This window comes from Sesamum indicum, linkage group LG8 (genome assembly GCF_026168435.1).
Source record: "Sesamum indicum cultivar Baizhima isolate 11 linkage group LG8, ASM2616843v1, whole genome shotgun sequence".
Classification (NCBI taxonomy): domain Eukaryota; kingdom Viridiplantae; phylum Streptophyta; class Magnoliopsida; order Lamiales; family Pedaliaceae; genus Sesamum; species Sesamum indicum.
This window is the reverse complement of record NC_142664.1, coordinates 3,900,151-3,913,377: the sequence shown is the minus strand read 5'-3', so window position 1 is coordinate 3,913,377 and position 13,227 is coordinate 3,900,151. Positions and strand designations below refer to the sequence as shown.

Here is a 13,227-nt window from a genome sequence, read left to right as displayed (position 1 = left end):
TGTCTAAGGCTACTGAGTCGGGGAGAGAGGCCGGTTTTGCAGCTGGACATGCAGCTGGGAAGGTTGATGGTCGAGCCGAGTTCTTGTGTTCTGACGAGTTCTCTGCTCGCATTCGCGAAGCTCGGCTCTCGGGTGCTCGTGATTTTATCCGAGCTCCGTCCTTTGATACCGCTTTGGAAATTAGGGCTGCAGATTACCTGGTACAAGGTTTTGATAGATGCAAAGCTCAAGTTTCGACCCTGAAAGGTTTTGTACCTGGTTTTGATCTCGCCAAGCTCGACCCTAGCCTCGATGGTGACATGCGACCATTCCCCGAGGACCCTGCTGCTTCGCCCAAAGAAGACGAATTTGCTTCATTGCTAGCTGACATTGAAAATATGTAGCTTTATTGTCTTGAACAATTCTGTTGATCGTTGATCTTTAGAGGTCAAAACGTAGTTTTTGTATAATCCCTGGTTTTGGGCATTATATCTTCTATAAATCCTTCAAATTTAAATGCTCACGTCACTGTAATCGCTTTTACTGATACGATTGTTTTAGAAAACCTTTTTCAGGTTTGTGTTTGAGTGAACACTATCGCATTGATTGGTAGTGCCTTTTTCAGGTCTATATAAGAAAAAATGCGATCATATTATTCGATAGGGTTTAACGAGCCTTTTCCAAGCTAAGGGAAATACAGTAACTAAACTTTGTACATTATTTGGCCTTTTCCAAGCGCCTATGATCGCACTATTGACGCAGCCTTTCTCAGGCTGGATTACGCATAGAATTTTCTCAGGTTTCGTATGTTCCATGGTCGCTTGAGATGACGTCCTTGAGAGTCTTGGAGTAGGTAAGCCCCCTTCCTCCGTATTTCGACCACCTTAAAGGGGCCCTCCCATTCAGGGTCCAGTTTCCCCACATGTTTAGAGACTTCAGCTTTTTTAAGGACCAGATCCCCCACTTGGAGCTCCCTAGGTCGAAGTTTTTTGTTGTACCTTCTCATCATTAAGCGATTTGTTGTACCGTCAAATCGAACGCACGTGCTTGGTTGTTGGCCGCAGGGTCGTAACTTGCGATCTGTTGGGTTCCTCACCGATTTATGCAGGAAGAATAGCTTCAGAACCGTAAACTAAACAAAAGGGACTTTCACCTGTGGACGATCTCGGGGTCGTCCTGTATACCCATAATACCCCTGGTAGTTTTTCTTCCCACGATCCTTTTGAATTAATACGGGTCTTTAAGTGTTGGAGTATTGTCCTGTTGGTCACCTCTGTCTGCCCGTTCGACTGAGGGTGCCCCACCGATGTGAAGTTTTGTTGAATTTTCAACTCCTTCAGCCAGCTCGCAATTTCTTTCCCCTGGAATTGTGTGCCGTTATCCGATATGATAGTTCTGGGGATCCCGAATCCTACCTTAATGAAGGATGCGAAGAGACTAGTACAAAGATGCGAAAGCTGTCAGAGATTCTCCACCCGGATACATTCCCCGGCTACACCAATGGAACCATTACAGGTCGCTTGCCCGTTTGATCAGTGGGGGATCGATATAATGGGACCTTTCCCCCCAGCGAAGGCACAAAAGAAATTTATCATACTCGCAGTCGAATACTTCTCTAAGTGGGTGGAAGCCGAGGCAGTGGCAAGAATAACGGAAAAAGGGATGATCAATTTTATTTGGAAGAATTTGACGTGCGACTTTTTGAGCTAACGACCTAGCACCCGAATGGTTGCCGCAACTCCCTTCGTGTATCTCTTTCAGTACGTATTCCGCTTGCTCGTGGTTCAAGCATTTCAACAGGGGTCCGTCCGCCGTTCTTTTGTATAGTTCGGATTCGATCATTGTGAATCTGGTGGCCTTTAACCTCAAATTTTTTGCATGCGAAGGATTTTTGGGAAGAATCCCCTCCTTGAGATAGAGCGTCAGCTCGTCTTTCCATGTACAAGGTTGATCTACCGTATATACATCGACCTCGGCGATCGTTGGTTTGTCTTTCACCATCACCGTTATGCTGCGGTTCTTTATTCCCGACAGTGAGGCTCCAAATTTAGAAAGTGAATCAGCTCTATCGTTTTCTCCTCTTGGTATCTGTTGGACAATGCATTTGTCGAAACACTCGATCAGAGACTTTGACTTCTTCAGGTACATTGACATTGTCTGCTCCTTTGCTTCGTAATTTCCCTCAATCTGCATTGCTACTAACTACGAGTCAGTGTATACTTCTAAAATTCTTGCCCCTGCTGCATGGGCCAGCTCTAATCCTAAGATTAATGCCTCGATACTCGGCCTCATTGTTGGTGGCATGAAACGAGAGTCTGGCTGCGACCTCTATTTCAACCTCTCCAGGTCCTTGTATCAGGATCCCAGCCCCATCGTTGCTAGCATTCGACGATCCGTCTACGTGTAACATCCACGGCTCGACATCCGGAGTTGGTATGTTTGTCAGTTCCATTACAAAATCAGCAAGTACCTGGGCCCTCTCGGAGTTTCTGGCGTGGTACTCTATATCGTGTTCACCCAGTTCCACAGCCCACTTCACTAATCTCCCTGAGACCTCCGGTCGCGACAAAATGATTTTGAGCGGTTGGTTCGTTAATACGATGATCTTGTGTGATTGGAAATACGACCGTAACCTGCGGGCCGACGTTACTAGTGCAAGAACGAATTTTTCAACTAAGCTGTACCTTATCTCCGCCCCTTGCAACATTTTGCTAATATAGTATACTGGGTTCTGGACTTTATTCTCTTCCCTCACCAGAACCGAACTTACAGCATGTTCTGACACGGCTAAGTATAGGTACAAAATGTCTCCAGGTCGAGGGTTTGCTAATAGCGGTGGCGTCCTTAAGTAATCCTTGAGTTGGTTAAAAGCATCCTCGCATTCTTTTGTCCATTGGAAATCCTTGGGCTTTCTCAAAACTTTAAAGAAGGGTAAATTCCTATCTGCTGATTTTGAAATAAATCGGTTAAGGGATGCGATCTTACCCGTTAACTTCTGTACGTCTTTTATCGAGGCTGGTGACTTTAGCTCGAGGATTGCTTTGATCTTCTCTGGATTGGCCTCTATTCCTCGATTGCTTACCATATAGCCCAAGAACTTGCCCCCCACGACCCCGAATGTGCATTTTGTTGGATTGAGCTTCATTCCGTAAGTTCGCATGACGACAAAGCTTGCTTCGAGGTCGTGCAAGTGTTTCTCCGAGTGCCAGCTTTTAACCAATATATCGTCAACGTAGACCTCCATTGTTTTTTCAATTTGTTCTCTGAACATTCTATTAACGAGCCTTTGATATGTTGCACCTGCGTTTTTCAGACCAAATGGCATTACGTTATAGCAAAATATACCTTGTTCAGTTACGAACGATGTCTTTGTGCGGTCCTCCTTAGCCATGCGGATCTGATGGTAACCCTGGTAGGCATCCATCATTGAAAACAACTCGTACCCCGCGGTCGCATCTACCAGCTGATCGATTCTGGGCAATGGGAAAGGGTCTTTGGGGCACGCTCTGTTTAAGTCCGTAAAATCGGTGCACATCCTCCATTTCCCTGCAGCCTTTGGCACCACAACTACGTTTGACAACCAGTCCGTATAACGGACCTCTGAAACGTATCCCGCTTTGAACAGCTTATCCACTTCCTCCTTGATGATCCGATTTTTTTCGGACCCGAACGCTCTTTTTCTCTGTTGGATGGGCTGTGCCTTTGGATCTAAATTCAACCGGTGGACAATGATTTCGGGACTAATACCTTTGAAATCAGAGGGACTCCAGGCGAACATGTCAGCATTGCGACGCAAGAACGCGACCATCATCAGCTCGAAATTTTTCCCCATGCTTGCCCCAATCTTTGTTATTTTGGATGGATCCCCTTGGACCAACTCGATCTCTTTGTGTTCATCCGCCGGTTCTATTCTCTCCTCGTTCTCGATGAAAGTTTCATCCAGCTTCCTCTTTCTATCCGTCGCATCCTTCTTGACAGAGAGGTTGTAGCATCGTCTGGCTTCCCCTTGATCGCATGCGACCTCTCCAACTCTGGCATGCGTAGGGAATTTCATTTTTAAGTGATACGTGGACACAATGGCCCTGAAAATGTTCAAACCAGGTCTTCCCAAAATAACATTATAAGCAAATGGGGTGTTGACCACCAGAAATTTTACCGTGAGAGTTCTTCTTCTGGTTTCGTCTCCAAGGGAAACGGGCAATTCAATTGTCCCCAACGAATCCACTTCGCTGCCTCCGAAGCCTACCAATGGCGAACTCATAGCATCCAACCTGGCGTCTCCCAACCCCATTTTGATTAAAACTTCCTTCAAAATTATGTCTGCAGAACTTCCGTTGTCAACCAATACTTTATGGACAGTGAAATTGACTATGTCCATCTTAATCACCATGGGGTCATTGCCGTCACCGATCTTTCCCTTTATATCCTGCGCACCAAAGCTAATTTCTAATTCAGGGGATATATTCATTACCTGTCTGCTCGTCAGAGTGCTCGTCCTCCGCTCTGCTTTCTTCCTTGCTCTACTCGAGTATCCCATCTCGGATCCACCCGCTATCATGTGTATGATGCCTTTCACAGGTGCGTTCTCCCGGGTAGTTTGCCCCGCAACGACCCCTCCTTCTCACCTCAATGGGCTTCGGGATCTACTGTGTCGACTTCTGCTTGGATAATCTTTTGATATTAAATCCTTGAAATATCCTTGACGGACTAACCGCTCAATCTCATCCTTAAGCTGGTAGCATTCCTCCGTGTCATGCCCTCTTTCACGGTGGAATCTACAGTATTTGCTCGAATGTTTCTTGGCAGGGGTAGCCCTCGTGGGTTTCGGCCATCTGAGTACCTCCTTCCTTTCTACCATGAGCAGTGCCCTTGCCCTCGTGGTGTTGAGTGGGGTGTATTTATTGTACTTTTGTGAATAGTGAGGTTCTTTGTTTCGATCATGTCTTGATCGCTTATCATTCTTAACGTCGTATCCCCGATCTCTTCCATATTCGACCCTCCATTCGCCATCCTTCATGGCATTCATTTCTTCTTCATTTATGTACTTCTGCGCCAGATTCATAAGTTGCTCCACGTCAGATGGGGGGTCGCGAGCTAACGCGGAAGCAAATGCTCCCTTCTTCAACCCGTGGATCAGTATGCTGATCATCATATCTATCCGTAAGTCTGGTACCTCCAGCGTTTCGTTATTGAAACCTCCCATGAAGTTCTTTAAAGCCTCGTCGTTCTGCTGTCTTATGGTGAACAGATGTGTCGCTGATCGTTTCTGTTTCCTTTTACTGGCAAAATGGAAAGAGAACTTCTGTATGAGTTGCTCGTGAGATTCCACGCTTCCTGGTGGCATGTTTGTGAACCACTCCTGGGCTTTTCCTGTTAGAGTTGTGACAAATAGTTTAGCGTTTATGGGACCTGACTGCCCGTACAGGTTCATCACCATATCGAATGCCGCTAGGTGTTCTGCGGGTCTTTCATTCCGTCGTATTTCGATAAGTCCGGCATTCTGAAGTTCGGAGCTACAGTATCTATCAGGATGTGATTACAGAATGGTGAATTTCGGTGCTGGGATACTATCTCCCCCCTCTTCTTCAGTTCGTCAATCTGTTTTCCCAGTCTCTCGATCTGTTTCGATACATTGTCAACTTCTGCACGCGAGATCGCTGGTCCCCGGGCATGGCTCCTGTCTCGGCTACTCGATCCTACTTCTGAAGGCTGGTGCTTACTTCTGTCCCTTCCATTGGCACCTGATGCTTTATCTTGTTCCTTCTCTCCGAATAGCCTCCTCCTTGCCCCTTCTCCTTCAGCTGGAATAGCGATCCTTCGCTCATACGCGACAATGGCCTTTCTCCCAGCTTCTTCCATTAATTGTTGTAATTATGTTTTCGTAAGTTGAACTACGGGTTCGGTGGTTCCTATCGTGGTATCCAATCCTAGGATGTTCCTCCCTGATTCTCCTTCCATGCTCTTAGAATGTTTCCCACAGACGGCGCCAAATGAAAATGCGTAAGGGAGATTCAATCGAATTTACTCAGTGATCGAGATTTCGACCCGCGATCCGACCTCGTCCCCCGAAACGCGATTCCTGAGAACACAAAGGAAACGGTTAAGCCAGCCGGGTGTAGTCCCGGCGCTGGCACTCCGACGCTCAAGTTAGTTCCTAGGTCAAATACTCGTTGATAGAGAAAAGTATGCCTCTGATATCAAGTAAAACTTACCTCTTCAGAACTCCATTTGCTGTTCTTATATGTCCCCAAGAGACGTTTTTGGTAAATGCTGATATCCGGGTTTGAGAGCTCAAATTATGCCCAAAATCGTAGCCAACTGCTGCTATGGCAGCCGTAAATCTCTCCATTTGAGCATTGTGTGGGATCCTGGAATCTTTCCATAGAGGCTCCTTAATTAGTGTGAGGGGTATATTTGTCCGAAGATGAAAACCCCCTCATCACATGGATAGTTCCATACACCTTGAGAGATTCTTCTACTTGTCAGAATTGCATCTTATGATCAAATAATCAATACCTTAATTACAACCTTTGCAGATTGTGAAAGCTCAAAATCATACAACTAAGAACAGACAAAAATCTTTGAACAAGTAAACGATAAGGTACAAACGGATTGTCCAAAAACAATACAACTCTTGCATTGATATCTTCATCAGAAAGCCAGCTGCCTACTGAACAGCTGGGGACTTAACTTTCTTGAGGCCTTCATGCCATCTGGCTTCTTCATCATCGATCTGTTGCATTTGTCATCATATGCCCGACAACTATATTCATCAAAACAAACAGTTTCAAACAATACGGCACTATATATAGCTGAGTTGAGGAGCATGCAACGTTATGCAATAACTAAGACCACAGCGTTTCGGAGAAGTCCAAGCCTCATATAAACACAGAGACATTTACATGTACTGATAGAAAGAAATGGCTGCGCATAGAATTGCTGTTGTGGCTGCAATTTGTTGTGTAGCCTTGATAGCTTTAACAACAAGCATCGAGGCGTCGGCCCCAGAACCGAGCCCGGTCCCTGGAAATGTCCCGTCGACGGATGGTGCAAGTGGTGGGATGGCCTCATTTCAGACAGTTTTCAATGGATTTATGTTTGCAGCCATGTCATTTCTGACCCTCAAGAAGTTGATTTGAGCAGTCATGTTTCGGGTATACAATTGTTTTTAGTAATTATGTGTCATGTGTGTGTGTGTGTTCTGTTTTTGTAGACTGGACTTCCTTAAGTTTGGCAAGTCCAGTGTCCTTGGATTTGTGTTATAAAGCAGTTGTTAAAGCTCATGTTCTTTATTATTTGTTCTTGGTACTGTTGTCTTTTTTATGAGTAATGAACATTTTTCCTTAGTAGTATTTTGGTTTTATTGTCCTTGAGAGCAAATTGGATTTTTTTTTTATTTTATTTAACGTATGTGTAATGTGTACGTAATTTTTTTTAAAGGATATAATCTTTATACACGTAGCTTGTGTATATTAAATGAAATAAAAGATATAACATGATTCAAAATATAAAATTCGACGTGCTTTAGAAGTCATGAAACTGATATTTGCGTCCATTTAATTCTACAAATCAAGTACTAGCTGTGCGCGGTTTGAACTTTCAAACCATACTACATCTTTTATTTAATTTACTATGTACACAAAATGCGTGTATTTTTTTTTTCTACAACATTCAGTGACATAATTTTCATAGTGTATATAAAATAAAATTTAAAATCGAAAATTCAACCGAGCAAGTGATAAGGATGCGTTTTTATAAAAAAAAAAAAGAAAACTTCAAATGGTTTTTTAAATAAATAAATTATGCATAAGAAGTAATAGAATTAATTCAATGAAATAATTATAAGTTCAATGTGTCTTATTTTTTCATTACATTAATCTTATTTAATTTAGAATTAATGAAATAGGAATTTGTTTAATAAAATCATTGTAGAATTAATGGTATGGTACCGACAGGTTATGCTGAATGAAGATAGCAGAAAACTTTGCCGCTCTCTAGGTTGGCAGAGTGAATATTTTATTGTATTTTTTAATTTATTAAATGCGTTAAAAATAAATTACCCCTGTATTATGTAAAAAGAGCAAATTATTTCCCTATAATTTTAAAAATAAGCACACTATCTCCTGCAGAAACTAAACATTAGCGTGAAAGTAGAAAAACAAAAGTACCCCTCCTTATATATGAATGGCTAAAATTAGAATTTCTATTCTCAAACATGTTTCTGGAGAGAGAGTAAGAGAGGAGACTGAACCACGAACCCTAAAAGCAAAATCCACCGTTCAAACTCGGTTAAAAAAACTGAAAATTGTGTCGCAAGAACTTGTAAGTCTATTTTAATAACTTTTTTTTTATATTTTCATTTTTTAATTTACTGATTATATATTTTTTTATTTGTTTTCTAGGAAATCTAAGGATGTAGATACTTAAAAAGGTGGTTTCGAAACTTGTGATTTTTGAAAATTTTTACGAGTTTTTACTAACTTTTTTATTTTGTTTTTGGTTTTAATGGAGGCTTTTTTTAAGGGGAAGCTTCAGATCTGGAAGCAACGATGGTAGGTGCTTTTTTGTTTTTGTCTCGTTACTATTTGTACAGAATGATATATATTAGAGTTCTTTTCTGATCTCATAGGGTTTTTTTTTTCTTTGTTTAAGGGTTTAATATGCTTTGTTCATTGATTGGTTATTAGGATTTTTGTCATGTGGTCCCAACTGTATTGGGTGTATGTATGAATTTTTTTAATAATTTGTGCTAATTTTGTCCTTTCTGTCCCCCTGTTCCATTTTTTCTAGTCAATGTATGCTTGAATTTTTTAAGACATGTGGTCCCGACCTCAATGTATGCTTGAATAAAATAAGGTTTGTGATCCTGTAATATAGTAATGCTTTGTTTTTTTTTTTTTGTTGGGAAGTTACTGTGCTTTGAAGTGTTATGTGCATTTTTGTATGCTTTGTTATGGTTCTGCTTCTTGCTGAAGTATTGTTTTTTTTGTGCTTTTATTGTATTTGTTTGCAGAATTTTCAGACACATAACATAAATTTTTTGTGGGGTGGAAAATTTGTGAAACATCCTAAACTTAGATATGTAGGAGGGCATATGAAAGTATTTGAGAAAGTGGACATAGAGTATCTTGGTATGTTTGAATTAGGAGAAATGTATAAATAGTGTGGGGAAAAAAGTTGATGCTTAAATTTTATTACAAAGATCCTACCCTACCATTAGAATGGGGTATAAGAGCAATTAAGGAAGAATGTCTTGGCATTTGTTTGGTTGATTTACAAAACTGTTATGGAGCTTTGATGTTCCAGTTAATGTTAATGTAGAGGAAGAGGATGTTGAACCTCTTCAACCCATAGATAGTCAAGATATCCAATTGAAAAGGAACATGAGGAATAGCTTAGATACTTGTTAGAGGAAATATACTTTGAGGAATTGGATGAGAATAAGATTGAGAGTGATGGGAGGAAGGACTGTGAGGGGCAGGGGGTTAAATTTGAGGATGATGGGAGGAAGGACTATGAAGGGCAGGGTATAGAGGGTCAGGGATTGGATAGGATGAGTTTGAGAGGGCTGACTATGAGGGACAAGGAGTGGAATTAGGGGTTTGATGAGAATTTGGCTAACAATTTTAACAATGAGCCAGAATTTGTGGCTGAGAATTTCACTGAAATTTCAATTCAACAAATGGCTGAAAACATGATTGAGAATTTAACTAAAATTCCAGTTCAAAAAAATGTTGAAAACATATATGAGAATGCAACTGAAATCCCAGTGCGAAATATGACTGAAAAAGGGAAAAGAAAAATGTACGAAAGATTTTTGAATGAGTCCTCATCAGAATTTGATGATTCATCTAATGATGACTACGTGCAATCTGGTGAGGGGAGTGATAATGAGGCCCTTAATGTGGTTTTGGAATACATTAAATGTGACTTTGAGGATGACATTTTCTTGTCAAAAGATCCAAGTAAAAAAGAGTTAAAGATGAAATTGAAAAGGATGATGAAAGACAAAAAGGAAAAAAAATGCCGAAAATATTTGAAACTGAATCTGGAGAACATGAATGGGCTAGTGAGGATGGAAATGAAGATGATTTGGTTAGCTTGAAAGTTAGTGAAGAATCTGGTACTAAATGCATCCGGTTTTTAAAGAATCTTCTTCAATCAAAAATTTAAATCTGGTAGTTGGGATGAAATTTCATAATGATGCACAGTCTAGAGTGGTTTTGAGGGGCTAGTGCATAAGGAATGGGGTAGATGTTGAGTTATTAAGAAATGAGGCTACAAGAGTGACTGCAAAATGCAAAGTAGAGGGTTGTGGATAGAGGATCCATGCTTCATCAATATAGGGTGGACCTACATTTCAAATTAAAACAATAAAGGGCAAACATATATGTGCAAGAACGTATGAAACTAGGTTTGTCAATGCATCATATATTGTAAAAAGAATTGAAAATGCAATAAGAGATCATCCTACAATTCCTGTTCAACAACTGAAAAATAGAATTCTCTCAAAATGCAATGTGGATGTGGGTAGATGTAAGGCGATAAAGGGCGAAAAAAGAAGCATTAAAGAGAATAAAGGGGATGATGCAAAGCAATATAAACTGTTGAGGGACTACTGTGAAACAACCAGACAATGTAGTTCAGGGTCTAAGCTCATAATTAGAAAATTGAAAAATTTTGATCCTCCAATTTTTGACAGAATGTATTTCAATCTCTGGGCATTAAGAAAGGGTTTATGGAAGGGTGTAGGCCAATCATAGGCCTTGATGGCTGTTTTTTGAAAATAGTTTATGGGGATCAGTTGCTTGTGGCTGTGGGAAGAGATGTGAATGATAATATGTTCTCAATTGCAATGGTTATAGTACAGGTTGAAAACATGGATGCTTGCGGTTGGTTTGTGGGTGAGCTGTTGGATGATATAGGGGGGATGGACACCAATAAATGGTCTTTCATTTTTGACAAACAGAAAGGTCTTGTTGAGGCCATAAAAGACATAGTGCAAGAAGCTGAACACAGATTTTATTTGAGATACATGTAAGAAAATTTCAAAGTGAAATTCAAATCCATTTGTTGTTACTGAAGAATCCCACAAGGATCTCAAGTCCCCACCCCCCTTTAACCCAGGAGCAACCAAATGCAAAGGCAATTTCAATGTCAAGCCTGCTGAATTGTGTTTTTTTTTTATCGATGAACTTTTTTTTTTCAACTGAATTGTGATACTTTTTGCAGGCTGCAGCAAGAGGAACAAGACTAAGCACACTGGTAACACAACCACCGACACCAAGATCTGCAACCCAGGTGTGTACTTGTTTTTTTAAATTATTTTAAACCAACTGAAAGAAAAAATAAATAACAGAATTTACTGAAAATCTATTCCAAATTTTAATGCAGCAGCAAGTAGGCTATCAATGCCCCAGAAATGCATCCTTATTGGAGAATGTTACTCCAGCAAGTTTTTCAGTACCTGCAACTATGAGATACAACAAGAGGTCTACTATGTCACAAGTCTTGAACAAAATGAAGGAAAGACAAAAGAGAAGTCAACATGAGTAGTTTAGAATGACCAGTTTTTTTTGTAAATGGCCTATTTTTTTGGTTAATTGCATGTTCTTTTTGTAAATGTGGATTTTACTAGTAATATAGCAAAACTTACCTGTAATATAGCACTCAATGGCCTGTTCTTTTTGTAAATATGGATTTCACTCAAAACTTGTTGTAATATGACACTGAAAATTGTATCAGCTTGCAATCTGTTCTAATGGAATTCAATTTTATGTTTTTGTCAATTTTGTTTAGTGTTTATGTTCAGATTTTCTACACATATCCAGCTTTGGTTCTGGAATTTTAGCTTCAGGAATTGACATGTTTTAATGTTTAGTGTTATGTTCAATTGTCAATTTTTTTTAGTAGTGCTTGTGTTCAATTTGTGGATATTCAAAGATGAAGTGGAACAACCTTTGAACATTCACTTTTATTTCCTTATCACAAAAATGCCAAAAAGTTAACGTACTACAAATTAATACATGATACAACATATATACTACGATAAAGGTCAATACTTAAATAATAAAGTTTTACAAGTTTAATTTGCATTGCTTCATTTTAATTTCATCAAGAAAACTAATACTAACACTGCTAACACCAATCCAAAAACTGACATTTTTAGCAAATGTTTCTTCTTTGGCATTAACATCAATAGATCCACCAGTCTGCTAGTTTGGCACTACTTCCTCACCATTGTCTGAATTACATTGTTCATCAAAGCCACAAAAAAAATCTTCACCACTGTGTACTTGAGCATGAAATTTTAGAGGCAACCCACTTGGTTTCTATGTAGCTCTTTCAGACTCCAACCAACGAAAAAATTTACAAACTTGATATTTATAACAATAATATAACTTACCATTTGAGGGCTTTGTTTGTGACTCCACTACTCTAATTTTGCCTTCAAATTACACCCACATAAAGGCGTAGTTGGAAATCTCAAATCTAGTGATTGTGTGTTCTATCTTGAGTTGCTTTTTAAAAATGAGGAGCTTGATATTTTCTTTCTTTTTGGAGAAAAAACCGTGAGCAACAAGTGGAAGAAGGGAGAATTGCAATAACAGAGGAGCTACTACACTTTTATTTAAGGAAGGAGGGACATAATTGTCCAAACACACATAAGTATGGTACCCCAGTCGCAAAATTAGCACGTGTGGCACACCTTGGACACGTAGGGGTCTAATTACTACAATAAAAATTTCACAAAGAGGTAATTTGGTATTCTTACAGGGAGGTATCATGCACATTACCTATATCACAAGGGGCAGTTGCATTTTCTCCTTTATTAAATATACACAATCACGTATATAGAACAAATGATGAAGTCTCTGTGTATATATTTGATAGCCCAAAAAGGAGTACAGTTCGTAGGAAACCTAACAGAAGTCTAAAGGTACACACGGCTCAAAAGAAAATTGGACCTTAGGCCTAGGTCTTCCGAGGAAGTCTGTTCGGCAAAAAGGCCCGTAGAAGGGGCCTGAAGGCTTGCCCCTAAACCCAATGGGGAGGTCGACATGGCAACCATCGAAGCATCAACACATCCTCATATACAAGTGGCAATACATTACTCGGTCAGCATGGAGGAGTGATGGCCACGTAACAACCAAGAAGGCTCGAGGGTCTAGGCGAGTCAGCAAGCTCATCTTAATTATCCCCTAAGAAGCCGAGAGCATATTCTAGAAGAAAAGTTATCCGTCTGAG

The 13,227-nt window shown here is 40.2% G+C and overlaps 2 protein-coding genes across 2 annotated transcripts; both read right to left on the bottom strand.

The window, feature by feature from the left end:
- Nucleotides 1-1,079: 1,079 nt before the first annotated feature.
- LOC148787118 (uncharacterized) lies at nucleotides 1,080-2,172 on the bottom strand. Its single transcript, XM_088883219.1, has 2 exons — nucleotides 1,577-2,172; nucleotides 1,080-1,416 (listed from the first exon to the last, which is right to left on the bottom strand). The coding sequence occupies exons 1-2, from the start codon at nucleotides 2,170-2,172 to the stop codon at nucleotides 1,080-1,082; spliced, it is 933 nt and encodes a 310-aa protein (XP_088739345.1).
- Nucleotides 2,173-4,600: 2,428 nt separating this feature from the next.
- Nucleotides 4,601-5,416, bottom strand: LOC105167744 (uncharacterized). Its single transcript, XM_011087564.1, has one exon. It carries the CDS (start codon nucleotides 5,414-5,416, stop codon nucleotides 4,601-4,603), a length of 816 nt encoding a protein of 271 aa, XP_011085866.1.
- Nucleotides 5,417-13,227: the final 7,811 nt, after the last annotated feature.

Bases quoted from the DNA above. Each gene is read 5' to 3' on its own strand.
- LOC148787118 (XM_088883219.1), bottom strand. From the start codon at position 2,172: ATGCAGATTGAGGGAAATTACGAAGCAAAGGAGCAGACAATGTCAATG. The intron at 1,417-1,576 runs GTATGATAAATT...TCTTTGTACTAG, and splicing joins AGAGAAGTATTCGACTGCGA to TCTCTTCGCATCCTTCATTA.
- LOC105167744 (XM_011087564.1), bottom strand. From the start codon at position 5,416: ATGGTGATGAACCTGTACGGGCAGTCAGGTCCCATAAACGCTAAACTA.